This window comes from Lissotriton vulgaris, unplaced genomic scaffold, assembly GCF_964263255.1.
Source record: "Lissotriton vulgaris unplaced genomic scaffold, aLisVul1.2 SCAFFOLD_789, whole genome shotgun sequence".
In the NCBI taxonomy this organism is placed as follows: Eukaryota; Metazoa; Chordata; class Amphibia; order Caudata; family Salamandridae; genus Lissotriton; species Lissotriton vulgaris.
This window is the reverse complement of record NW_028242002.1, coordinates 158668-186213: the sequence shown is the minus strand read 5'-3', so window position 1 is coordinate 186213 and position 27546 is coordinate 158668. Positions and strand designations below refer to the sequence as shown.

The 27546-nt window shown below is 43.0% G+C and overlaps 1 protein-coding gene across 1 annotated transcript in view; it reads right to left on the bottom strand.

Moving 5' to 3' along the window:
- Nucleotides 1-27546, bottom strand: part of LOC147669098 (laminin subunit alpha-1-like) — a 213595-nt gene that overhangs the window by 32285 nt on the left and 153764 nt on the right. Inside the window, exons 23-27 of the mRNA XM_086948228.1 lie at nt 27057-27171; nt 23031-23201; nt 21946-22091; nt 21178-21366; nt 20762-20963 (exon numbers count right to left, since the gene is read on the bottom strand). Coding sequence (XP_086804354.1) covers nt 20762-20963; nt 21178-21366; nt 21946-22091; nt 23031-23201; nt 27057-27171 — 823 coding nt within the window. The remainder of the gene's footprint in view (nt 1-20761; nt 20964-21177; nt 21367-21945; nt 22092-23030; nt 23202-27056; nt 27172-27546) is intronic.

The following is a 27546-nucleotide window of genomic DNA, read 5'->3' as shown; positions in this document are numbered from 1 at the left end:
TAAGTTTGTACAAGGTCGAGGTCCAAAGTACCACCAGCAGTTACTTGTTACCTGTCCTGGGGCATCTGGGTGCTGGTCGGGTTGGTAGCTTTGTGTGCTACGCCGGTGGAAAGGAGGGCAATCTAGAAACAGGCTGCAAGTACGGGAGCTCCCAATGGTGGGCTCAAGTCATAAGGGTCATGGGAGCAAGTGGGCACAGCTGTTTCATTGGTACATGGTCTGGGCAGCTCGGATGCAGATTGAATAGGTTGGTTGGGCTCTGTGCTTTCTAGGTCCTCACTGTTGTCAATATTGCAAGTTGAGGGTGCAGAAATCAGGATAGCTGGGCCACTTTGGAAGTGCGTCTCTGCCGTGTAGCCATCCCTCGATGGCTGCTTGGTCTTGGTGCTGTTAAAGACCCGACTGAACTTGGGTGCTGCAAGAGGTTCAGTATTCTGGGTATTGGTGCTGTGCGGCTCCAGTAAGTACTGGTATCCTCTAACACGGTGGTGGAAAAGATCTGACCTTCAGGAACACAGGCACCTCTGCCTGGGGGGCTACTGCATCAGGCTGGCTGGGGAGTGGCAACACAGTAAACCAGACTCTGCTTCTTCAGTGCCTGCAGACTGCAAACTGCATAAGAGTAGCTCCTCTACCCCAAGTGAGATTGCTGGTAATTTGCAAAGGGCTGGCAATCTACTGGGGTTCTTAGTAGTTGCTCAGCTACAGGGCAAGACACTCGGTCATGACTGTCAAGATTGTTGCAGGCAGGCAGGGTTTGCAGCCAAAAGTCCACAGTAGTCTCCAGTTCTCATTGTTTTGGGGCTCTTCTTTGTTCTCTTCTTCTTTGTCCTTCTCTCGTATGACCATTTCCTTTGGGAAGTGGGCATAATCTTGGCCCAGTGAGCCTAATTCCACCATAAACCAAGATGATGGAATTCTAGTTTTCATGTTCACATCAGGTAACCCACCTCAAGGGTGTAACTAACCTGATAGGGTACACGACTCCTGTCTAGCTAATTTTCCCACCTGTCCTGGTGCCAAATTGGTCAGGCAGTGGGTGTCCTTTTCCCAGTCATGTATTATTAAATCCATCACTGGAATCACTGGGGGCTTATTCATATGAGTTGTTTGATACCAAACATTTTGGTTTCAGTGAAGCCAATAGGTAGCTTGGGAACTCACAATCACCAGTGCCCAGTACATATATTCAAGATGGCTTCCCTGTTCACTGGCAATGTCCACGAATCAACATGGACATCACAGGGGCATATTTGCTCATGCAGATATGTCCTCACATGTAAAATAACGCACCCTGCCTAAGGGCTGTAAAGCCTGCTGTAGGGGTGACTTACTGATATGATATGCAGTGTCTGCTGGCATGGCGCACAAGAGGTCTGCCATGTCGTGTCTATACGACACAACAAGGCGAGTGTGATGAAGGGTTCCTTAGGGTGCCAAACTACAAGCTGCAGCCCTTAGGGACACTCTTTAGCTTCCCAGCCTTAAGTACCTGGGGTACCATTTACTAGTGACTTCTGTCAAAATTTCATCAAATACCAGGCAAAAAGCAGGGGTGTCCATGTCAAAAAGGGCCACTTTCCTACACACGTCTATAAAGAGCAAAGCAGACCCGGTGGTTTACATCAAGGTATTGGAAACAGAGGTCCCTACAGTGATCATAAAGAAGAATAGAAGATTCTATTTTTTTACAGAAATGTTGTATTGCTTAATATTAGGAACATAGGGCCCGATTCACAGAATGAACTTAAGACTCAATCCTAAACTTACTACTATTTTGGTATTCACAGAATGAACTTACTACTTTTGGTATTCACAGAATGAACTTACTACTTTTGGCATTCACAGAAGTTAGGATTTTGTCTTAAGTCTGTCTTAAGTCTGTCTTAAGTTTGTCTTAAGTCTGTCTTAAGTCTGTCTTAAGACAAACTTAAGACAAAATCCTAACTTCTGTGAATACCAAAAGTAGTAAGTTCATTCTGTGAATGCCAAAAGTAGTAAGTGCATTCTGTGAATGCCAAAAGTAGTAAGTGCATTCTGTGAATACCAAAATAGTAGTAAATTTAGGATTGAGTCTTAAGTTCATTCTGTGAATCGGGCCCGTAAACAGTCGAAAACAGGTAACGTAAGTGATCAGAGAGGTGAAAAAGTGCTCGGTGCTCAAAACTTAGTAGTAAATTTTTGCGAATTATACAATTTACGGTATCATCAATTGAAAACACTGAGTACAATCAACATGGGTCTTGTGTCAACAATCAATGGCGTTTTGATCCCATGTTAATAAAGGATCATCATCGGGACTTCAGCTGCAAACGTGTTGCATCCTCTTTGGTGCTCATGGACGCAAGGGGCACACACCAGGAGTGTTTAGCACTACTATTTACTGATGGTGGAAATGCCACAATGGGGAAGTACGCATAGCAGACCTCAAGGGCCTTCACAGGTGCACCCAAAGTGTGCTGCACACATTTTGCAAAAGAGGATACGTCGCAATAGGGTGTTCCTGCTGAGAGGTAAGGGCCAGATATAATGAGGAGAACAACATCAATAGGTGGCTGCTCTGGTAAAGGAGTCCCTCGTTATTATCCTGTTCGTCACCTCCAGGAAAAGCCTGTTTTGTGAGGGGCAGGAGAAAAGCAATAACGACCCTCACAACCTAGGAGAAAACTCTCATGGTTTGGGGTCATTGGTTCTAAAATGTTTCCGAAACATACTTCTGCTTTGTGCAGCCATCCACCAAGTGTCTAGTGCATTGAAAAGAATCACTGTGGTGGCAGTTTCAACGGCCACTACTTGGGCTGCAAAACTCTAAATTGGTCTCTCTGTTGTGTACTTCTTAAAGAAATAAGTGGACAATGGAATGTTAGTATAGCATTCAGTATGAGACATGTACAAACGCATTTGCCACTTAGAGCACAAACAAAACAAAGAATACCTATTCACATTTGCTATTGGCTAACTGGCTAAAAACCCACTTAAGGATAATTACTATTGAGCATCTCGTCTCTACATTGGTTGGAATAGCTTGCATGATATGCCATATAGCCCCAATATAGTAGTTATAGTTAGGTGAGAATTTCCATAGGAAAATATATTTAAATTTAAAAAAAAAAAAAGAATTATGCCTTCGTTTGACAAATTGTATGAAACGGTCCCAAAAATGTTCATCTACTTAAGCTTCTTCATGGAAGGTTTTGTGCTGCTCCATCAAAAAGAGGCCATAAAATGGAAGGGGGTGTATATAAGTGCAATTTCCAATTTTAATTCCAATAGGAACTTTAGCTTTCCGATACAGAAAAAAGGAAGGATGGATTTACTCCAAACTTGGCACAAAGTTAGAACTTTACTTAGAAAGTGTGCATTTTTTGATCTACTATAATGCTGTTCAGCTGTTTCCAAGAAATAAGTATTTAAAGAGGGCCTCAAATTGGACATTCTAGTTAAATGTATACTTTTATGGTGTGGTTGTGAGACTTCACCATGTAGTATTGTCAAAATCTCGATCAGGTCCAGTCAGACTTAATTAAAGGAACACGATGAAAGCATTTAGAAGGACCAAAAACAGCAAATAAGTAAGAAACATGACTCTATAGAAATCTAACACCAATTTATAAAAATAAAGTATATTTTTATCTTTAGATAGACACTAAAAAGACACACATCTATAGAGGGAAACCGGAGCTATGAGTTTTCAAACCTAAAATAAATCTCTGTAGTCAATCTTTAGTTTGCAACAAATCTTTGCAAATAGCTTAGCAGGTTGGAGTTAATGGGCTAGAAAAACTCTCTTGGATGGGCCACAACTGGTTGGGAGCCAGTCACAGGGACCTGGCAGGTCCAGGAAAACAGTTACCTGGCAGGTCCAACGGTCTCAGGGTCTTTCCTGTATATTTATCCTTTATCCTACACCAGCAAAAAAGTGGTCCTGATGCGGGGCTTGCTAATACTGAGAATACAGGATGCTAAGAATAAAGGAGGCTGAAGAGGTGTGAGATGCTGAGAATGCTGTGAGCAGCGATGGGGCTTCCTGTGGCTACTCTGGGGCTCATAAGGGTCAGGTGCCATCTCCAACCTCAAGATTCTATCTCCCACGATGCACCAGTGGAGTCTAATGCAGGTCTAGTAGCCACTGGTCAGCTGATCTCCTTCTTACAGCAGTCTCAGCAGTTCCTTGCAGGTAAGCATACTTTATAGTGGGTCCAGAGTCCACTCTGACTTCTGTTACAGGCCTAACGACCTTGGGGGCTTTTCGTGACGGTCAGGACTCGGCCTCTGAGGCTGCACTTCGATGTCCAGTGGAGGGCAGGTGTTTCTAGGCAGCTCTCTTATAGTCCTGTTGTTTAACAGGGTGCCTGCCACTGTGAGAAAGTGCCTCTTTTGACATGGTTATCGCCCACTCTTTGCACTATACCACAGGAGAGGGCCTACCTGCATGAGTAGATATGCCCCTACAACACTTAAGTCAATTCTTAAATATTGTAAGTGCCAGGGAAGCCATAAGGAGTACATGGGCTAGAAACTCGGCAACTCAGGTTCCCCAGCACCATGAGGGCTTCTCTGCAACTAGGAGTGTTTGGTGCCAAACAACTCCTTGTAATAAATTCCCACTGATGCCAGTGTGAGATTTATTAAACCACGTACTCGTAGGGAACCTCACTGATGACATCATTCAAGTAGGCGTATAAACGTGTATGCTAGACCTCATTTCTGAAGGTGTAAAAAAGTAGCAAATGATATCTGGAACCTTAAGTTTGAAGGTGTTTAATTGTTTGGAGGTGCAGTAATAGACACATCTTCTCTACTTGCCTGCATAGCATGTACTTGTATTTGGCCTATATGCCTCACACAATATAGTTATGTATTCCTTTGGGACATCTAAATAGCCAAACTCTAATACCTCCTGTGCCAGATCGCTAGGTTGAACTGCTTGGTGTCTGGAAGCCTGATTTGGCTGCTTTGGTGTGTGAGAAGTTCTGGCCTGTTCAGAAGTGTCTTGTGGGAAGTGATGGGCATCACCTGGAGCATTGATCAGGCGGGTACCTCAAGTTGAGGCAACCAGGATGTGCAACATGGAGACCTACCTCATCTTACTCACCAAGTATGTGTTAAGTGGGAGAAGCAGAAAAGTGGTGGCAAATATCCCATACCAGTTCATCCATAGTGTGTTGCCCATGGACTGTGGGGGTGGATATCGAGTGGGGGGGTATAGTTTAGACATTTTGTGTTTTCTGGGACAGCGAAGAGGTCAATAGCCGGAGTTCTCCACCTCTGGAAGTACCTGCAGAGGACTTGCGGATGAAGTTGTAAATCGTGTTGATGCATCCTACTTAACATGTTCACAAAGTTCGAATCGACTCCGGCTAGGTGTTCTGCCAAGAGATTAATCTTGTGGCAGATTGCACAGTACCAGGGGCCTCATTTATGAAGAGTGACGCATCGCTGCGTGAAAGCAGAGATGCGTCACTTCTCAGTGCGCCCTCCTTGCGACATGATTGATGCTTCATATTTACTGTATGACGCATCATGTTGCAAGGAGTTACAGAAACCTTAGTATCTCTGGCGTATCTGTAAGCGCAAAAGTGACGCATTGCTGGAGTGTGTCACAAAAGTGACGCAACTCCAGCAATGCGTCCTTTCTTACGCCTGCTGTGAGGCAAGCGCAAGATTTTGATGCAACTGTGTCCTAGAAGTGACACAGTGAAATCTCACTGCTTAGATGCGTCTGTTTGTAAATAGTGCGCAACAGGAGGCATGTTTTCCGCCGCCGATGCGTCACAAAAAGTGACGCAACGGAAGCGCAAATTTGACGCAAGGCCTCATAAATGAGCCCCAAATGTTTTGCACAAGCGAAGAGAGTGTGGGTAGTGAGTGCCTCCATTTCTGTCTGTAGGACATTCTGTCAAGTTGTCTGCCAAGGATAAGCAAATAGAAAGCTTTCAGGGCTAGGTTAGGAGCCATGAGCTCTAGGTAGGTGATGTGGTACTACTGGTGTAGGAGCATCCTGGTGCCTTTGACAGCCATATCATCAAGATGTGCACACCCACCCCCTCCCCAGTGAGCGATGCATAGGTGGAAATGGTCACCTGCAGAAGAGGGTTCAAAAAAAGGTCTGCGTAGCAACAGGCTGTTGATGTTCAACCACTAGAGAGAGCACTGAGTGCTGGCTTTCATCAAAACTGATCTTCCCACTATCCCTTTGATGGTGACCACTCTGCTAGAGTGGGTGAATGTTTATCTGACAGGTGACACAATTGCTATGCAAGATGCCATCATTTTCAAAACCTTAATTACAGTTCTTACAGTTAAATGGATGAGTGGAATAAAAGGGGCAGCGTCTCTTCAAATACCATTACCCGCTGCTGGCAGGAAGGATTGAATCTATAGCTACTGGAGGTGGGACTAATGTGCATTTACAGTGAACCCAAAGCTGTGGAACAGGGTTAGAACTGTCTGGGTGTGTTCGAGATTGCTGCCTGCTGCTGCTCTTGATCAGCCAGTTGTTGATAGGGGAAGACTGGGATGCCCGCTCTGTCAGAGGGCAATAGCTGGAGTTCTCCACCTCTGGAAGTACATGCAGAAGACTTGCAGATGGAGTTGCAAATCGTGTTGATGCATCCTACTTAACAGGTCCACAAAGTTCTAATCTACTCCGGAAAGGTGTTCTGTCAAGAGATGAATCTTGTGGCAGATTGCACAGTACCAGAAGTCTTGCACAAGCGAAGAGAGTGTGGGTAGTGAGTGCCTCCATTTCTGTTTGTAGGACATTTCTGCCATGTTGTCTGCCTTCACAAGGATAAACAAGTAGAAAGCTTCCAGGGCTAGGCTAGAGGCCATGAGCCCCAGGTAGGTGATGTGGCACTACTGGTGTAGGAGGCTCCAGGTGATGCATAGGTGGTAATGTTCACCTGCAGAAGAGGGTCCAAAAAAAGGTCTTCGTAGAAACAAGTTGTTGATGTTTAACCACTAGAGAGAGCACTGAGAGCTGGCCTTCATCCAAACCAGATCTACCCACTGTCCCTTTGATGGTGACCAGTGTCTTGTGAGGCCCTGCTGCAGTGGGTGCATGTTTATCTGGCAGGTGACACAATTGCTATGCAAGATGCCATTATATCCAAAACCTTAATTACAGTTCTTACAGTTAAATGGATGAGTAGACTGAAAAAGAGGCAGCATCTCTTGAAATACCTTCACCCGCTGCTGGCGGGAAGGATGAATCTATTGTGGCTGGAGGTGGGACTTATGTGCGTTTGCAGTGAACCCAAAGCTGTGGAACAGGGTTAGAACTGTCTGAGTGTGTGTTAGACATTGCTGCCTGCCGCTGCTCTTGATCAGCCAGTTGTTGATAGGGGAAGACATGGGTGCCCGCTCTGTCAGACACTTGCTAAAATCCCTTTAAGCAGCAGTTACCCCAAAGAGGAGTACTGTGAACTCCTCTTCAGGAGTCCCACAAACTGACATACTTGTGATGAAAGGTGTGCATGAGAAGTTGGAAAATAGGTGTGTTTAAGAGCTAACGCTGTCATGAAGTTTCCCTGATGGAGCAGTTGGATGACATCCAGGAGGGCTGTCCAATGAAAATGATCTGACAGTATGTACAGATTGAGAAGCCTCAGGTCTAAAATGGGTGGGAGAAAGACACACTTTTTTGGAATGTGGGAGTAAGTGAACATTTGCAATTCCACCATACCTCTCAATCTCCTCCAAAGGTTGGCACTGCTTGCATTGTGCACTTTTGGAGGAGCACGCTGATATCCTCATTGAACAGAGTGAGGTGGTCTTAACTGAGGGTGTGTCAGGGTGGTGCTATGCTGAGCGGGGTGGTGTGGAATTCTAAGCAGTAGCTCTGAATGAACCACTGTTAATACCCACCGATCTGAGGTGATTTTTTCTCAGCAAGAGTAGAAAAGCCTTAACCTCCCCCAAAAGAAGTTATGTTATTGGATGGGAGAGTGGGCGAGTCAATGCTTGGGAGAGGAGGCTCCTATGCCTGATCTGCCTCTGCCGTCATGTTGTTACCCCCTAAAATATCCCCTTCCTACTTGGGACTTGTGAAAGGCTGATAGGATTGCTGCAAGTCTGGTGGAGTGGCCTTTGTCCCATCCTTGACTGCTGTCTGCGAAAGGAGAGTCGCAGACTGAAGGGTGCCCATGGACTTTGGGATTTCAGTGTGCTTCTTGATTTTCTCATCCATTTTGGGACCAAAGAGATGCTTCCTTCAAACGAGATGTTTAGAAGGTGTTAATGGGTCTCCAGTTTAAACCCTGAGATGCGAAGCCATGCATAGCAGCGGAGCAGGATGCTGGTGTTGACACTACGAGAAGCAGTATCCACTGCATCGAATGCTCAATGAATGTTCAAGTTGCAAATATCTTTCCTATTGTGAGTAGCTCCACACCTCTCTCCTGTAAGTCTCAGGGAGGTGATGTACCAGGGCCTCTATCTCCTCCCAGTGGTACTTATCTCAAAAGCAACCCCACCAAATTGGTGGTTCAACACTAGGAGGTTGTGCCAACTGCTACACAGTTGCCAGTGGTGTTCAGACCCTTATTTCCCCTTATCTTAAAGGGGTCATCCCCTATTGCTTGCGGGGAGGCACACTTCATTGTAGTATGAACCACTAAAGAGACGGGGGGACTTGCCTCTGATGTAAAGTTCATTAGGAGAGGCCTTAAACGTTTTCTAAGAGGGCAGTGTGTTCTGCCTTTGAGAGGGTTTCCACTAAAAAGTCGTCCTCATCCTGTAGAACATGCATGTCAACTTTATGTAGCCGGACAACCCTCTGAATGACTGCATGATATGCAGTGGTGTTATTGGGGGGAGAATATTTGGCTTGATAAGACTTGAGGTCAGAATCTTCTGCAAGGTCCACGTTGTAGTTGCCCAGAATTTATCCCTGTATCCTATCCCAGGGGCTTGTCATAAGGGTCTCTCTCCCTATAGAGCTACTTTAGTCAAAGAAGGACTGAACTACCCCCTAAGGAGATTCTGAAGGAGGTACAGCAGGTGATGAATATGGCTAGGGTGGAAGTGGTGAAGAAGAGCAGGAGGTGGCGTTTGAGTGACTAGGTGTATAAGTCTGTGGAGAAGAGCTTGAAGCTGTGTCTTTATGTCTCAGTGAAAGGGCATTTGGGTGGGTGGGGCTTAGCTCCATGGCTTGGCACCAGGGTGGTATTCTTGGTGTCTTGTTTATGCATGACAATATTGGTATCAAAGCAGAAAAGAACCTGCCAAGAGGATAATACAGAAGGCCTAAATTAGGTCCAAAGGTTACATATCACTCTGAACCCAAGGGGATATCTCACAGACACATAGCAAAAGGAGGTTTATCAAAAACAATTTATTATAAATTATTACAGTTCATTTTTTCTTGTTTTCATTAGGCAATTCACAGTTATAAATATACAATAAAACATTGAATTAGGGAAGAATTATTTCTTAACAGGGCCCATGTTCCCACAGTTCATATCACTAACACACACACAGTCATTCATAATCATTCATACTTCACTTCACACAGTTGCCACAGATGTACAAGATGGACATGGGACAGATGGTATAAGGTCCCAGAGACGTTATAGTGGGTTCCAAGGATGGAACAAGCGCCGACGCGCGTTTCGGTGTATAGCCGCAGTCGGGCTACACCTTCATCAGGGCGGAGGACAGTGGGAGCGAGACATGGGCCACAGGTCATAGAGAGTTATCTTAAATTGGGAGATAGAAGGATGGGCGAGCGAGGATCCCCTGCTCGCTAAGAAGTCTGATACACTAGGGGTTTTGATTCAGCAAAGGTGAGGCGTAAAAGATCGGGGGTGACCTCTGAGATAGGAAGTCCAAAAGGTAGCGTTCAATTTCTAAATCCAGAGGGTCGGAAATACCCTTCCAGTGTTGGACTCTAAATACACTTTAGAGAACTATTGCCATCCCTAGGTCAGTGAATGGGGAGTTTTTCCTTATGTGCGATTTGCTAATCGGAAATAAGGAATGTGTAGGAATCTCATTTTTTTTGCGATTCCTACATAAATACCGTTTTGCGAGTCTGGAATAGCGATTCCTTATGAATCGGTATTTCAGACTCGCAAAACGGCCCAATGATGAATCAGGCTGCACGAGGTTTGACCTCGCGGTAAATAGCGCCCGAATTTGGCGATTTCGCAATTTTAAAATGTTTCAAGAATAGCATTTAAGGAATCTCTAATAGAGATTCCTTAAATGCTATTCCTCGCAAATTTGCGAATTTCTAAATAGCGATTTTTGCATTTGGGATGATGAATCCCAAATGAGAATCTGGCCCTTTGCGAGCCGATTTCAGCTTGATGAATCAGGCTGTATGTATTTATAAAATGTGAATATTGTCTTTCCTAGTCTTTCAAACACTGCCTTAACTTTGTTTTAAATCTCTAATGTTTATTTCCTTCCCCTCTGCTTCTTATAACTGAAAAGATAGTACCAAACATTTAAAGGGAGACTTCATAGGAAACTCGTGATTCGAGTTTAAGTTATAACTTCGCTCAGCTTGCTTTTGAAGGATATGTAATTGAACTGTAGCATGTTGAGTGTATGTGAGAAAGCTCACATTTTGCAGTTCAACATAAAGCGTAAGGCTTCTCCTTATTAAACATTGGTACATGTTTAATACCATCTTACCACCCTAGACATCTATAACAGTTCATCAATTAAATCCTGCAGACTCAATAAAAATGTAAAGTAACTTGTAAAAATGGTAAGATAACCGTTTTCAATATTTGAACCCTAATTTTTAATTTAATGCTTGCACATCCAATTTCCAAAATCTTGCACTTTTCCTTTATCTATTTATTTGAGCTTTAGTTCTGTCTCATACAATGATTCACTGGAATTAACATGTTTGTTTTGCGTTATGAATTCTCAGCTAACATTTATTTGATGAAACTCTAGTATTTTTAATCTGTTTTCAATTTATACACTTCTTTTACCTTTGATACATAATTTTGAGTCTCTTTTTTAAAGTGCTTTTTTCAGGGAAGAAAGTTCAATTGAGAGGCTTGAAGTCTTGTAAGAGACCTAATATAGTCCACTAAGGAACACTCTACATTTAATAAGGCACTACTCACATCTTCTAGCATAGGTTATACAAATATCAAGCACACATATGTCAAATTATTGACAATTTTTGTGTCTATTATAAAACATGTTTGTAAATGTGTCTCCTCAATACAATGGTAAAACACATAACTCAGGGTCGCCCTTTTGGTATATACAAGCGCTGGCATGGTATAATTGCTCAACTAACAATGTCAAGAGAGCAGATAAACTTTTCTCTCTGTTGCATAACAACATTTTTGGTAAGATTTGTATGTAGTTAATCCAGTCTGGAGAGAATGCATCTCAGTGCAGTTCATCACAAAACATAAGCAGCATTTCCTGTCATCCTTCAACTATAAGGAATTCCTAGTTCCCGGGAAGTTTTGGAACTGTCTGATTCTGGTTCTGCTCAGCCACTCAGCCAATGAGAGCCCAATGAGAGGGTATATACAAACATGTCAATGTTGTCTGTTCCCCTGCCTTTTATTTAATGTGGACTCTTTATCAACAAATGAGCCTAAAGTGAGACCAATCCCAGACCTTGTCAGTGTACACATTTTCGGGTTATTCGGAATCTGAGGTGGCAGTGTTTCTCTGGGAGGGGGTGCCCCTAGATGTTCCATTGGAACCTTTGCCGCTTCGTAAAGATATCTCACTCTCGTTCATTTTGAACATGAGTGTAAGGCTTTTTCTTGGTGTTTTAGGTGGTCAGAGTTTACTAGGCAATAAATAGCTCATAAGGCTGTTGTTTACTACCATTTGTGTTCCAGGGTACAATACTATTGCCCTCGCAACTGGAAATGTCCTAATACTCCCTTTTAGCATTTGCCTCGCTCAGGATAGTGAGGACAGGCAGTCAAGGCTTAATCCAGGAGTAACTCAAACACTCATTTTTTATCCAAAGGAGCCCCACGACTGATCAGAACAGATACCCACATATAATCCTTTGTACACTCTCTCTCTCCTGCACACGCATGCATAGACATACTTCATTCAAGTCCAACACACGATGAAGGCCAAGGTCCCCAAATATGGGCGACTTAATAGACCTTTTAAAGAGAGTCTAAATGGAATTCTGCTGCAGTGGCACAGGTAAAAAGGTGTGTCTCCCAGACCGGAAAACACACTTTTGTCAATGTTAGTCTCCACATAGCCATGGTCGAGAGGACTGTAGGCATTTTCCAAAAAGGGGATACACTTTGGGTGTTCCAATGACAGCACAGCCCAGCTCTGATATCTCTAATCAGTTTAGAAGAAAGTACTACAATGGGTTTTCAGGACTGTAGCGTTCACTGGGAAAACACAAACTGGACTGTACAGATAATGCACAAGGATAGGTTAGCACAGCTTCACAAAGCTAAGCAGAGGGCATATCTTCCAAAAAGTAATTGATGAGTCAGTGTGAGACCTAACAGCTACAAGTATAGCACGTTCATAAGGAGTGCCTTGTTACTAAAAAGGCTGGTTACCAAATAACAATGCTTTGGGAACCGGAGGCAACATATTTCCACTTGCTTAAATGATGCTAAATGCACAGAGGATATAGCATGCCACTACTATAGAAATTAGTTATTTACTTAATAAAAGCGCACAAATAAGGTATGTATATTTTGGTATTATACCTCAGATAACTCAATTTCATATGAGATTATATAATACAACTAAGAAGAAACCATGGATTGACCATTAAGACTGATCACACTGTGTCCAAATGGAAAGAAACATCAGAAACAAGACAAGGGTCTTATACAACATAAAATTCCTAAGTATATTTTTTATATTTTTTTGCTTTTCAAATTTGTAGCTTGACAAACAACTCACCATCGGTAAGGCTCTTTCTGGGACAGACTCTGGGGCATATTAGCAAGAACCTTGTTAAAATTATCGCAGTTTTAGCGGCAGGAAACTGCAGCTAAAAACTGCGAAAATGGGCTTGCTAATATGCGTTATAGAATCCCAATAGAAGCCCAGGTTAGATGTGCAGGACATCTAACCTGGGCTTCTACTGAAATTCTATAACGCATATTAGCAAGCCCATTATCACAGTTTTAGCGGCAGTTTCCTGCTGCTAAAACAGCAATAATTTTAATGAGATTCTTGCTAGTATGCCCCTCTATTTGGCTGCAGATTCCTCACCTTTTGAATATTCCTCAAGCATCAGGGGGATCCGGTAGCTTTTTTGGTAGTATCTGAGTGCACCAGAAGGTGGCACCTTGCGGCTCCGCACTGACGCCATTCTGCTACGGATGTGCAGGGCCTATAAAGGCACCGCTCCTGTGTACTGACGTCAGTTGCTTTCAAGGCGGTCCGTGCCTCCAGATGTGGCGCCCCAACAGGAAATCGTAGATTAAAGTGCAGATTCCTAGACTTTGGATCTTATTAATTGATAGAGTCACACCACAGAAAGGGGAAGATGGCTGGGTCATTGAGGAATCTGTGGCTAAATAGAGTCTTAATCCGAAAGAGCATTACCGAAGGTAAGTAACCTGTACTTCTAATAGAGACTTTTAGTCACAGATCCCTCAACCTTTAACCCGTTCCGTGCTCCCGTCGCACTCCCTCCCTGGTGCTGCGAACGGCCAATGGCTGTCGAAGCCCCATCCACCTTTTAGAATGCCCCCACCGCGGAGGAATTGCCGCCGCGGTTAAGGCATTAAATAGATACCAAAGTAGTAACTAAGAGATGTGGGATGTGGTAGGACTCAAACCAGAAAGTCGTGCAGCACCGAGCAGGAAAAGTGACAATCTCAGCGGAATTGGCTTTCCAGACATAGTGCCTTGTGAACGTATAGAAGGATACCCATGTAGCTGCCTAGCAGATGTCTAGGACAGGGAGTCCACAAACTAATAAGGTGGCAGGAGCTTCAGACCAGGTAGAATGGGCTCACAGACCTTTTGGGGGATGCTTCTCCTTTAAAGCGTGCGTAGCTGATCTTAATGCAAGGCACAATCCAGGGCGAGATGGTATGCTTCTGCACAGCTTTACCTTTCTTCACCCTGTGACCCCCACAAAGAGCTGATTGTCCACCCGGTAGTCTTTGGTACGATCAATGTAGAAGCTGAGCGCTCTTTTAGGCTCTATGAAATGAAGTCTCTTCTCCTCCTTAGAGGGGTTATGCGGAGCATAGGACACCAGGATGGTGATGGATTGACCAATGTGGAATGTCATCACAACTTTCGAGAGAAAAGGTGCCCTAGTTTTCAAAAGCAGCTCATCAGGGAAAAAGGTGGCGTATGGTGGATGAACAGACAGAGGCCAATTATGATCTCGGGTGAAAAGTGTCCGAGCTTAGGTTGGTGGCTTTCCGATTGAGATCGACAGTTTCAATTCCGACCTGCTGATTACAATACAGCCGGTCGCAATTGAAACTGGCCGGTCATTCTAGCTGGATTCCGACGGGCACAAGAAGCTCTTTGGCTAGTCGGAAGCTGGCCGTAATCTATATGGACAGCGTTTCATGCCGTCTTGATAACAATGCACGGTTTCTGGCCGGCTTTCCATGCCGGTCTTTCCTACATGGAAAGCCTGTCGAAAGTGTGTTTGGGGGCCCCTAGCAGTGTCCTCTGCTGTTTGTGCACTCCGGTTGGTGGCAGATGGGGCACCTATGGTGCCCCCTTGTTGATCACTGTACCTTGTGGAAGGCACCTTGAGGTGCCTGCAATGGGGTGCAGGGATTAACAAATTCCCCCATTTCTCTTTAGAAGCTTGTGTTATAGCCGGTTTACAGCCGTAACACAGGTTCCCATAGAGAACTGGTAGTTTGTGACGCCACCGGAGGTCAGTCGGTCCATAGACTGCAACGTGTTGGGCGGACATTGTAATCGAGCCCACAGAAACTAAAGCTCACTCACATGCCGAATGGAGGTGATGCAGCCAGTTTTGATGGTGAAAATCTCTAAGGGAAGAGTTAACTGTGAGAGTAGATCCTCCCCGAAGGGCAATTTGATTGGAGGACAGATGCTCAAGCCTGGAGTTCTGTATACCATACTCTCTGTGCGGAGCCTGGAGTAACTAGGATGACTTGGGCCATGATGTTCTGAAGTAGTGTTATCTGTGAGTATCTGCCTCAGCATCCCTTGATGGATGGCAGAAAGGCTTTCAGCACCAAACAGACAGCCCAAATCTCCAGGAGGTTAATATGGAGCCGGCACTCTAGAGGCCTCTGATCTTCACTTCTCCACAATGGCTGCCCCAACCCAGGCGCAATGCATCAGTTATCACTGTCAGTTCTGCGTGGGGAAGGGAGAGGGGACTGCTGCAGGTGCAATTGCTGTCCAGTAGCCCCCACTGCAGATCTTTTACAGTCTCCTCAGAGACATGGATGTGGCTGGAGTGTTCCCCTTGGTAAACAGTCAAAATATCGAGTTTTTAATTTCGACCTACACTTATATCGATTTGCTAATATCGATGGGACAGAATATCGATGTCCAGAATATCGATGGCCAGAATATCGACCCTAAGGTAAGTAATATCGAAATTACTAATATCGATAGCATATATATCGATGTAAGTAATTTCGATTTACTAATATGTGTTAGAAATATTAGTTAAGTATTTAAATTAATTGTTATAATATGTGTTTAATATGTTTTTATAATTTAAAAATATATAAAAGTAAATAATATGTTTTACTACCACAGCGGGTTGTGGGTTTATAGGGGAATAGGGTGGGAAGTAATTTATTTGTAATTAAATAATTATTTTTCAATGATTAATTTATTTTGCAATTAAATATTAATTGGCAATCATTTATTTTAATTGATTAATTGATTAATTAATTGATAATTTATGTATATTTTTAACTAAATTATATGTTTTACTACCACAGCGGGTTGTGGGTTTATAGGGGAATAGGGTGGGAAGTAATTTATTTGTAATTAAATAATTATTTTTCAATGATTAAATTATTTTGCAATTAAATATTAATTGGCAATGATTTATTTTAATTGATTAATTGATTAATTAATTGATAGTTTATGTATATTTTTAACTAAATTATAAGTTTTACTACTGGAGCGGGTTGTGGGTTTATAGGGGAATAGGGTGGGAAGTAATTTATTTGTAATATTAATTAATTTTGGGTAAAGGGGTATTTTTAGGGTTCAGGGTCAGTTTTCAGTTTTTGGGTAAAGGGGTATTTTTAGGGTTCAGGGTCAGTTTTCAGTTTTTGGGTAAAGGGGTATTTTTAGGGTTCAGGGTCAGTTTTCAGTTTTTGGGTAAAGGGGTATTTTTAGGGTTCAGGGTCAGTTTTCAGTTTTTGGGTAAAGGGGTATTTTTAGGGTTCAGGGTCAGTTTTCAGTTCTTTGGTAAAGGGGTATTTTTAGGGTTCAGGGTCAGTTTTCAGTTTTTGGGTAAAGGGGTATTTTTAGGGTTCAGGGTCAGTTTTCAGTTTTTGGGTAAAGGGGTATTTTTAGGGTTCAGGGTCAGTTTTCAGTTTTTGGGTAAAGGGGTATTTTTAGGGTTCAGGGTCAGTTTTCAGTTTTTGGGTAAAGGGGTATTTTTTGGGTTCAGGGTCAGTTTTCAGTTCTTTGGTAAAGGGGTATTTTTAGGGTTCAGGGTCAGTTTTCAGTTCTTTGGTAAATGGGTATTTTTAGGGTTCAGGGTCAGTTTTCAGTTTATGGGTAAAGGGGTATTTTTAGGGTTCAGGGTCAGTTTTAGGTTTTTGGGTAAAGTGGTATTTTTAGTGTTCAGGGTCAGTTTTCCCTACTGTTGCACCCACTGGAGTGGGAATAGTAATTATTGTTAAGTAATTATATATTATATATGATTTATCATTTTATTTTTTTATTAAATATGTATTATTAATTTTTTTAACAATTATTACATATATTTAAATATGTTTAAGTAATTAATAAGTATTATTTACAGTTTTTTTTATGTTATCTTAAATTTAAAAAAAATCGATATATTTAACAACGATATTTTTAACATCGATATTAATTTTTCGATATTTTGGTACTTACCATGTTGTACATAGGGCGTCGATATTTTTGCTATCGATATAATTACGCCGATATTTGTGTAGGTCGAAATTCTGTCTGTCGAAATTCTGTCATAGATCCGTTCCCCTTGATGTTGGGCCCAGTACTACTTAAAATCCGACTGCTGAGCCTACATATGCCACCTGATGTGCCTGACAAGCAGGATGCAGAAGGCAATATATTCCAGCAGCTTCAGAGTCTGCCTCACTGAAATCTAGGACAGAGGCTGAAAGATAGGGAGCATAGCCTGAATTTCCTGGATTTTCTTCCATTGAGCGAAGGTATGAAACCAATCCATGCCAAAATGGCTCAAATGAAATGGAGCACCTGAGAAGGAATCAGGTGTGACTACAGCACATTGATGGTGAACCACAATGAAGAAAGGCGGTTCCCCATAGTCTGAACATGGTTGACGACTACCTCGGGTGAGCCCACCTTCAACAGCCAGTCATCGATGTAGAAAAAGTCTGGCTTCCCTGCCCTCCAAAGATTTTACCCGAGGGGCGCTGGTCAGTCCAAAGGGGAGCACAGCGAACTGAAACTGCTTCTCCTCCACCACGAACAGCAGGTAGCGCCAATGGGCCGGCAGGATGAGAATATGGAACTGGATGTCCTGCAGGTCCACCACTACCATCCAGTCTACAGGTTCAAGGGCAGAAAAGACCTGTGCAAGGGTGAGCATTTTTTACTTTTCCTTGCAGAGGAAAACATTGATAGGGCACAGATTCCGAACAGGCTGAGGACCTCTGCCCTTCTTGGGCTCCAGAAATAAAAAAATGTGACCTACTTCTGACACTGGCACCCCTCGGTATCCCCTTTGATCAAAAGAGCTTGCACCTCCTGCAGGAAAAGGGAGAGATGGTCCTCTGTCATTCATTGGGAAGATGGTAAAAGGTGCAGTGGGATCAAAAGAAGGGTAAAGCGTAGCTTCGGAACAGTTTGGGGGACCCATCTGTCCAATGTGAATGCCTGCCAGCCTGGATAGAGTCTGTGGAGTCTGCTTTCCACTGGGTGACTTTGACCCTTTAAGGTTACAATAAAGGAGCTAAGCAGGAGGGGCTGTGGTCGTGAGGGGTGGGTGACTCACTGAGCAGCATGCTGAACTTGGCTGCAGGGGCAGTGGGCACCATGGCCTCTCTGGTAAAACTGCTGGGTTCCTTGCAGAGGTTGGATAGGCTGGCAATAGGGAGCCACAAAAGGAATGTTGGAAGTTCAGCTGACGAGGTTGGGTGGAAAGGCCCAGAGAGCCTACTCTCTTTAAATTGTTTAAGGGCCAAGACAGCCTTGTCCCCAACAAGCAAGTCCCATTGAAGGGCATGTCCATTAGGAAGGACTGGATTTTTGTCCAGGAACCCAGTAAAATGTAGCCACATACGGCTGTGAAAGGCAAAAATAGCGCCTATGCCCACCATAATGAGTGGGTGGTGTCCAAGCCACAATGAATTGTGTATTTGGCCGCATCATGACCATTGTTAATTGCCTTGTGGAACACCTGGAGGACTTGTGCCACTGAGCCCCAGAGGGCATGAGTAGAACTGCCCAGTAATAAGGAGGTTTTGATGGAGCCAAACTATTGGAGGTGAACAAGTGTTTTACAAAAGTCAACACTCTCTCAGCTTCCTGTCAGGAGGAGTGGTAGATAAATTGTTAGGATTGGTCCAGCTAGTGGAAGCTTGAACCACAAGGCTCTCTGGAGAGGGGTGCTGAGAGAGAAAGGCAGGATCGCCTGAGGTTGGGCGATGGTACCTGGCAATTTGCCTGTTAACAACGGGACTGGTATATGGTTTAGTCCAGACCCATAAAAGGGTATCTGGCAAGGCCTCAATGAACAGTAGCAGAGGCTCTGAAGCATTCTGGTCAGGTTGCAGGACTTTGGTCAGGAAGTTCATTTTGACCTTCATAGTGGGGAGTTGAAGATCGAGGACATCGGTTGCCCTACATATGACCATTGCAAAAACAACAGTTGATGGACAGAATGCATAACAATGTCATACATTCACCCAGTACAGAGATCTGGGCCTAAATCCATTGTTTTTTCCTCACCATGCCACTTCAGTTTGAACCTAGCCATATGCAAATCAGTCTTGAACCTGTGCCCCATGGGAATAGTCCAGCCCGAACTGCCAAGCCAGGTCCTCCCTGGACTGGAAACAAGCATTCTAGGACCGGTTTTGGGGTTTCAGCCCTCATCAGCCATGATAGCTTGATTCCAGTGGCATGGGGAGCACGGGACTCACGTCTGAGCACACCTGTCCCACTCGGGTGAAAAATGCAAAAACAACAGTTGATGGACAGAATGCAAAACAATGTCATACATTCACCCCAGTATAGAGATCTGGGCCTAAATCCATCGTTTTCTTGCTCACCATGCCAAGCCAGGTCCTCCCTGGACTGGAAACAAGCATCCTAGGACCGGTTTTGGGCTTGCAGCCCTCATCAGCCAGGATAGCTTGATTCTAGTAAGAAAACTTAACACCCTAATCAGGATCACTGTCAGAGGCTGCACCAAAAAGAGAATGTAAAAAGTGTTACCTGCTTGATAATGATATGAGAAAAACCTCTGTCGAATTTGGTTAAGACATTGGTCGAATTTGGTCCGGCTTTGAGTCAGTGTTGGAAAGGACAATCAGGGCCACCTCTTCAGACAGTGAAGTTATCATTGCATCAATGGGCCTGGATTGGGTGACAGCACAGAGGATGGCGTTGGTATTGGAGCTGAGAGTAGAATCGACATAGAGGGGTCCGCTGGCGCTTTTGGTGAACCTCCTGGTGGTAATACAGAGGTGATAGGTTTCTCATTTCTATGGGGCCCCACAGTGTGCCAACGTGTGTCAGTAAAAAATCCAAGAGGTGCGGCCTAGCTGAAGGCCCCAGATACTTGGTCTGTGCCAGAAGAAGCTTCGGAAGTGGCTCCAAAGTCAGCCAACTTAGGCAGAGGGAACAGTGCAGTTAACTGCGCCCACATGTATCGTCAGTGGAGTGGAAATGGTGAAAAGGAGTGGAACTCTGCTTCAACTTCTTATGCTTTTCATGCTTAACTGAGGATTTGGAGTGTGAAAAAGTCTGGCCTTTTAGAGTGGATCCTTCAACTCCAGGAGCAGGAGCTGGATGAGGAACATTCTTTCAACTTGGAGCAGGATTTGGTGTGGCTCCGGCACTACATCTTCTTGTGGTTGGCTACGTAAAGTTTGCCTTGCTTTTCCTGATAGTCTGCAGGTTTGGCACTTAGTCCCTTCAGGTCTTGGAGTAATGACCCAAACCCATAAACCACAGGCACACCTGGTGGGAATCTGTCACAGACAACTGTTTGCAACAGTCCTTACAGGGCTTACACTTTATTGTCTTAGGGGATTACATCCCTGGCACAATGTAGAACATTTTGAAAATAGCTGACATAAATCAGTCTCTGAGATGAGAGAAACTTCAGATCCACGTCTATAGGCACGAAAAAAAAGAAGCTGAAGTCTGTGCGAGAGTGGCACCATTATAGGCCCTCAAGTGATTTTCGGAGTGGAAAGGGGTCAGTGCACAGCTATATGGCACTACCTTCCGGCACCCTGAGATACTACAGAACAGTTTCCAAATCCAGTCTGGAGAGTATTCAAAACATGAGGAATCTGTGGCTAGAAGTCTCTATTAAAATTCTTTAACAAGTAAATCATATCTAACTTCATACAATTTTCAAAATGTATGAATACTCTTGAATTCTCTTACTCACTTTGGAACCAGTTGTGGTCTGGAGCGTAGGCATCACCTGTACTTCCCTAAAGGTAGCAGGTTTAATGGGGGTAATGGAGGGCAGAGGTTCGGGCTGAGGTTCCACGTCTTCAGCATGTACAACAGGTCTAGGCCTTTCCGAGAGCAGACAGCTACCCTTGTCCACCTGCTCATATTTCAGTGCAGAGGTGAAGTCTACAATTCTAGATAGAACAGGGAAGAGACCATTAGACATATTTTCTTTTTGTGCATTCTACTAGAAATTTTGCAAAATGCCACCACCGTTCTAAAAAACCAGGTATGAGTCATGCACAAATACTATTTACAGGTAAAACACAATATTTCGTAATTAGTTAGCTATAATAAGTTAAAAAGAAATCCAGTTAAAACATTTTGGCACTGTTTATTTCTACTTACTCCATGTTAAAGATCAGGTTCTGGATACAACCATAAAATGACTTATTAGTCTTCAATGCAGGAATACTCTCCCCAGGTGGGATTCCACCGACGTACACATTGGAAACATTTAATGAACTTGCTTCCAGTTGCTGGGCAGTAAATTTCATGTCTGTTGGCTTACTTTCATCCACCTGCACTGTTACGTTCCTGAAAAATAATACAACTGCATGTAAAATTGTACCGATATTTCAGTTTGATGCTGTGACCAAGAATGCTCCACACATAAGAAATACTTTGATTTACTACAGTTCGACAATGTAATTCTATGACATTATGGCTCGGCTAGAAATGTGACACTTACTAATGGACAAGCAACATTAAATATTCCACTCTTTATTGAAAAGCTTTTAACTCAACTGTATTGAGGAATATAAACACAGGATCCACACAGTATAAAAAACCTCATAAGTAGCTATTACAACTCAGTGAAGCAGAAAATATTGTGTGTTTCCCAGTCCACCCATAGAAACTGCTGAGTTAGCATCAATAATAATAATAATAATCCACATTTGTAAAGCGCACAATCACCCGTAAGGGTCTCTAGGCGCTGGGGGCCGTCGGGAAGATTAAGCAAGCTATTGCCCAGAGTCACATGGTGCTGGGCTAATCTGCCGCCGGCCCTGGGGATCGAACCGTGATCCCCAGATTCCGGAGTCAGTCACCCTGGCCGCGGCGCCACACCTCTCTCACAACCTTTACAATGATGGTGTTAACGTTAAGGTATACCTCTTGTTGCGAATCACGATGATTGAATGCTGTTGTCCGTCGCTGTATACTCCTGTGGCCGATTTAAGGACAGCTTTCCTCATACCTGTGCCAGGGTTAATATGCACTTCCAAGTTCCCAGCCACCAACATGATAGAAAAAGATGGCTGTGGAGAGACAATCGCAACCTTCCAATTCAATTCCATCTGACATAACACATGATTTCAAAGTTCAGACAATGGTTATATGGCGATGATGGAAACATGCCCTATGTAAAGAAATGTACTAGCATCTTGGTGCCTACCATAATGAAGTTTGATATTGTCTTAATGATATCTTTAAAAATGAAACAAAAACTTAGGGTCAAATTATTGCGATCCAATGTTATATAGTAAGGCGTTCACCGAAATTCAAATTTAGTACAGGAATCAAATGTTGCTAGGCTTTACAAAAATGTGGCTTTCTCTATTCACAGAGCTTGGCAGTTATAAACTAGTTTACGCTAACATATGATGGCATCAAGTTTGTATTTGTAATGTAAATGATTTATTGCAAATCAATAGCTCGTACTTTGCGACATAATTTTTTTAGCTGTACAAACATTCACCATTAGCAAGACGTATCATGAATTGCATTAAAGGTTAGCATGCACTGAGCGTTTTTCCTGGTGTAGCACACAGTAATGTTGATGTGAAAAACATAGATAATCCACTTTAAACTTAGAGCACATCTGTTCATTTCTATGTTATTATACCAAACAAAACCTGTTGTGAACCCCAGATGTTTCACTTTCTTTTGTTCATTTTTTGAATTTTTTTCTTATATCAGGATTTTTTCTACTTCTAAACTAGCCTGGAAAGGTAGCATAGCATTTACACATTAATTTAAAAAACGATTGGACGAGTGCATATTACAGGTCCATGTATATGAAAAGGTTGCAATAGAGGATACAGAGCAACATGTACATGTGCAATAAAACACATTTTATGGGATGGGAATTAGGTAAAAGGATGGAAAAGGTACTGGGAAAAAAGGGTCAGGGACGGAACAAGTGCTTTCCAGGTCAGGAATGACCCTTTGTTTGTTTCAGTACAATAAATACTTACCACATGTGCCTGTCTGCGGTTACGCTTTTTCACTCCCTTGCTGAGGCCAGCCAGGATTATGCCAGTATCATTATTCGTGGAAAAGGTGGCCATGATCTCAAACTTTGAAGGCAGGGAAATGGGTGGTAGTTCAATGTAGCCATTACTCAGAACAGTAATGCTATGGATAGGCTGTTGTGATGATCAAATGAATAAATATTAAGTGAAAACTACAGACATGTCTAATTGGTACTCTGAGAATAATAATTTCCTAATACACAAGGAGAGCAATTGTGCAATTTAGCTTCATGCCTATTAATCAGTAGAATTAACGCTTTATTAGTATTTCAACACTTTCTTAAAACACAGTCTTACCCAGATGAAAACATGCAAGCAAAACATGAGAGTTCATACACATCAGAAAAAATCAATTAATTCAAAAAGCACCGTGATACAGATCTCTACTCATAGCCACAAATGGGACTCTTGCATGCCACACTGTCAATATAACTTGGTCCTGCGGGCCCAATATCTGAAAAAAGGCAGAACTTTGCCTGGTATTTTATTTATTTATTTATAAAGTTTTATATAGCGCAAATACCTGCTGTGCTTGAACCAAAGCTACAATTTTTGTGGGAGTCACGAAGAACCCCAGGAGTACGCCCAAAAAAATCCTGCCTTTAAAACTCTATACAGAATTTAGCAAAATCACAATATCAATGGTGTGTCAAATTTAAATAGTAATCATGTCATTTCCGTTATCCAGAAGGGATTACTGTATTCCCCTTGATCAGATCAATATTAAGAGAAATCAATTCGAAGCAGCACACAGAGCCCAATTAAAGAAATCATTCACCTCTACCTGTATTCAGTCATTTGACCAAAAAAAAACGAATGTGAATGTCCTGCTGTTTAGGGAATGGAAACAGATGCAAACTGGTGATCCCTAATCCAAACAGAGACCTTAAAAAGGTGTACTCCTATTGGGGAAGTACAATTATGTGCTTCTTTCAGAGATGTGTAGAAGGAGATGGAGGCATGCTTCACCTGAAAGTATAGGAGTGATTGGGGTTCTGGTATTGAGGGTTGCTGGTAGGGGAAAGCATGTTTTCTGGCAAAGGAAGGGGTCGTTGTAGGGAGTGCTAATGTTGTTGGGTTCTGTTTGCTGAGAAGGAGGGATCTGTGGTAAGAAGTGTATGGGGTGGGTGATGATTCAGGAAACTGCAGGGTGGTTCTTTGCAAGGGAAGGAAGCTCTGGTAATTGAAAATGGTTGCAGAACATTTTCGCTGGGTAGTAAAAAAAAGTATTATGAAAAAACTTGAAAATGTAATCAAATGATGGATGCTATGAAGTGTCTTGGGTCGTCTAATGTGCAGGGTGCGCTTTGCTCAGGTTATGGGCTCATTGGAAGGAGGAGCGTGGGTCTGCTAATGCTTGGGATTGGTGAGCTCTTCTGGAAATGGAATGTCTCCTAGAGGAGTCTCTGTACATGAGCCTGAGGGAGATGAAAAAGATACAGTGTTCATATCTTTTAAACTTGCTGCTTATATAGAATGAGATTGGATCAAATGGGTTCATTTTTTGTTGCTGGAAGAAGTACTTGGGCATATTTACAAACAGAAATTTTCTGAGGCATTCAAAGTCAGCACCAGTTCACAAAGTTTAGCTAGGTTGATGACTTTTCATTAAAGTGAAACATCATTGTATCAGGAGATTAGCTGAGTGAAGATGAAACTGTAGTAACGGTTTAAATGCAATAATTTTACCTCATTGAAAACTGATTAGCATTTGCTGCTTCAAAAAAAATTGTAAAGTATGCACGACTTCATTTACAACTCTTTAGGGCCTTACAGAAGTCACAGTATCTCTCCTGCATCACACCCAAGACATGGAACAACCTCACTCAACTCATCAGAGCTTCCTCCTCACTTCTTGAGCTCCGCAAGAAGCTGAAGACCTGGCACTTCATATAAGCACCTTCGGACCACACACCTGCACAACTTGCCCAAGCACCTGGATCCTCCCTTGGGTGATTAGTGCGCTATACAAATCAACATAACATAATGTAACGAAACTTAACATAATGCATGTGGCATGTGCAGCTTTGTTTGCATGCTATCATAATCTATGTTTGAATCGCTGGCTTTCTGAAAACGGTTATTCCGAACCCAGTACATTCCCTTATTATGGGAAGGACCTCTTTGAAGTGGTGACAAGGACTGATATCCCTCGCTCTTCCTTGCTTAATTGCAGTTCCTACCTCCGGCTGTAGTGTTCGGGTGCTCTTTATTTTCGTTATATCTACAGTCCAGGCGAAACACTTACACTACTACGCAGTGATTGTGCCATTTATACAAGGCCCTTGATCCACTCACCTGCTACTTTTTGATACGGGGATTGATTACTGGGAATATCTCTTTCTGCACTTGCTTGGACAGTTTCAACTGTTATTACAACGGTGATCACCCACGATCTACTTGACCACGTTGTTTTTGGAATACTCAATAGCCCTGACGAAGTCCCCTTGGGGAGGAAACGCGTTGGCTGAGGCCTTTTAAAGATTCTAATAATAAAGGAACTTTTTCTACATATCATACCTGCTACAGACTTCTTTCTTTGGTTCACCATCCATCACACATACATCATAATCTATGTTGATTCGGTTCTCCCTGAATTATTGATCAACTACAATGTGTGCTTTGAGAACCTCAGAAGAAGCTATGCCTCTCAGGGCTGGCCTCCTGCAGACCCCAATGAGCAGATGCATGAATGTGCACCAAAGCACAGCTCCACGTAAAATTATTCCTGGGGCAAACACTACTTCTGAGAGAGGACAACATATCCACATAAAAGGCCTGCACCCACTGAAGTTGGCAGCAAGTCATCTCACTCAGCAGGACATGTGCCACATCTTGTTTGCACATGGACTGGCCATGATGTCATATTTCTCGTGCTCAGCATTCCTAGTCCATGCAAATGAAACTGAAACTCGGCAGTGCACAAAGAGATGGTCGATGGCCCAGAGTTGAATACTATAGCTACAGGCACTATTCAGTAGTGACATTTTAAATTGATCCTATCTGAGAACTTGCTCTGAGCACTGCTGCTAGCAGTGGGGAAACCAAAGGAGGCTCCCGGGAAATGTACCTGCTTGTTTAGTTTGCTCAGAAGAGCTGCAGATCATGGCTCACAGCAGTATGCAAGCAAATCATCCACTGTCCAGCTGGGCAATGAGGAAACAAGCTCAGGCCATGAGGGATGAACCTACATGAATGCCCATGCAGTTTGATTCTGGGGGATCAATCCTACAGGGGGCAAACAATGTGCCTTACAGCAGACTGACTGACTATACTAGTGGCCAGAGGATTGCTAGAGGGTGCGGAGGCAGTGGACAGCCTGCCACTGCTGAGATAAAAACTACTTACTGTTAAAGCAGAGTGGCAATTATCACTGCATTACACACCACTCTCTATGAGTCTCAGTGACTACCATATACCATGCAGTTTACGTGGCTCTGAACTCTCGCACGTGTGCAAGATAGTACAGCGCGAAGTGGTGATCTCTGTTGCATTGTAGACAATTCTCCCTAATTTGTCTATTGCCCAGATGTACTAAACAACGCACAGAGCTGCACGCAAACTAACATCCTTGCAACCTTTAAATGGCATGATGTGGCCTTCTTAGCAGAGTGATTCCTTGTAATTTTACACAAGAACAACCACTACCATAAAAAACTCAGAGAACAAGACATTAACTATCCCGAATATTAAAACCTTAAAAAAAACTGGTATTGTGGTGCAGCAAAGAAATGTAGGTACTTTGAACACTTTCCCAGAGAACATTCTAAACTCTTAATTCTGTTTCTATTACCAAATTAGGTGTATCAAACTATAAGCCGCAGAAAAATTTACAGATCTTAAAGTTTGCAGTACAGTATTTTCACACTTACTGAATCAAATGAAACAAGGAATATGAATTTTATTTTCATGGCACAATTCATGAATCGTTTACATCAACCCACTTAATGGCATGTAAGTGACTCCTACCTCCAATTTGCAGCCCTTTCTTACGCCGTAGGAGTTACTTAACAAGTCAAAGTTAGACCGTGCAATTTCCAAGCTCTTAATGCACCCAACAAAGGACCTGCTGCTCAGCTCTTTTCTGAAAGAAAAAAAAAACCATGAAATCGTTCGGAGATTCATGCACTCTTCGGAAATGGTAAAATAATGAGCAGAAGGGCTTTACTGCCCTAGCTAGGAGCATACTAATCGCACAAAGGTGTTAAGAAAACATAGTACATAGCAATCCAACCACATTAACTTCCAACCTGGCACATTCTTCTAGGATTAACAAACGCAGATGTGCAATGCGGTCACAAATATAATAATTTATGTTTCAACATAAGTATGCCTGTTCTACCTTATTATCTGCTTAACAATTTCGAATGTGACATGAGATTTAAAAATCATCGCTGGGCTCAGAAAGTACTTCCCGTAGGGTTGCATTAATTCAGTACTTGCATAGATATGATTAAGA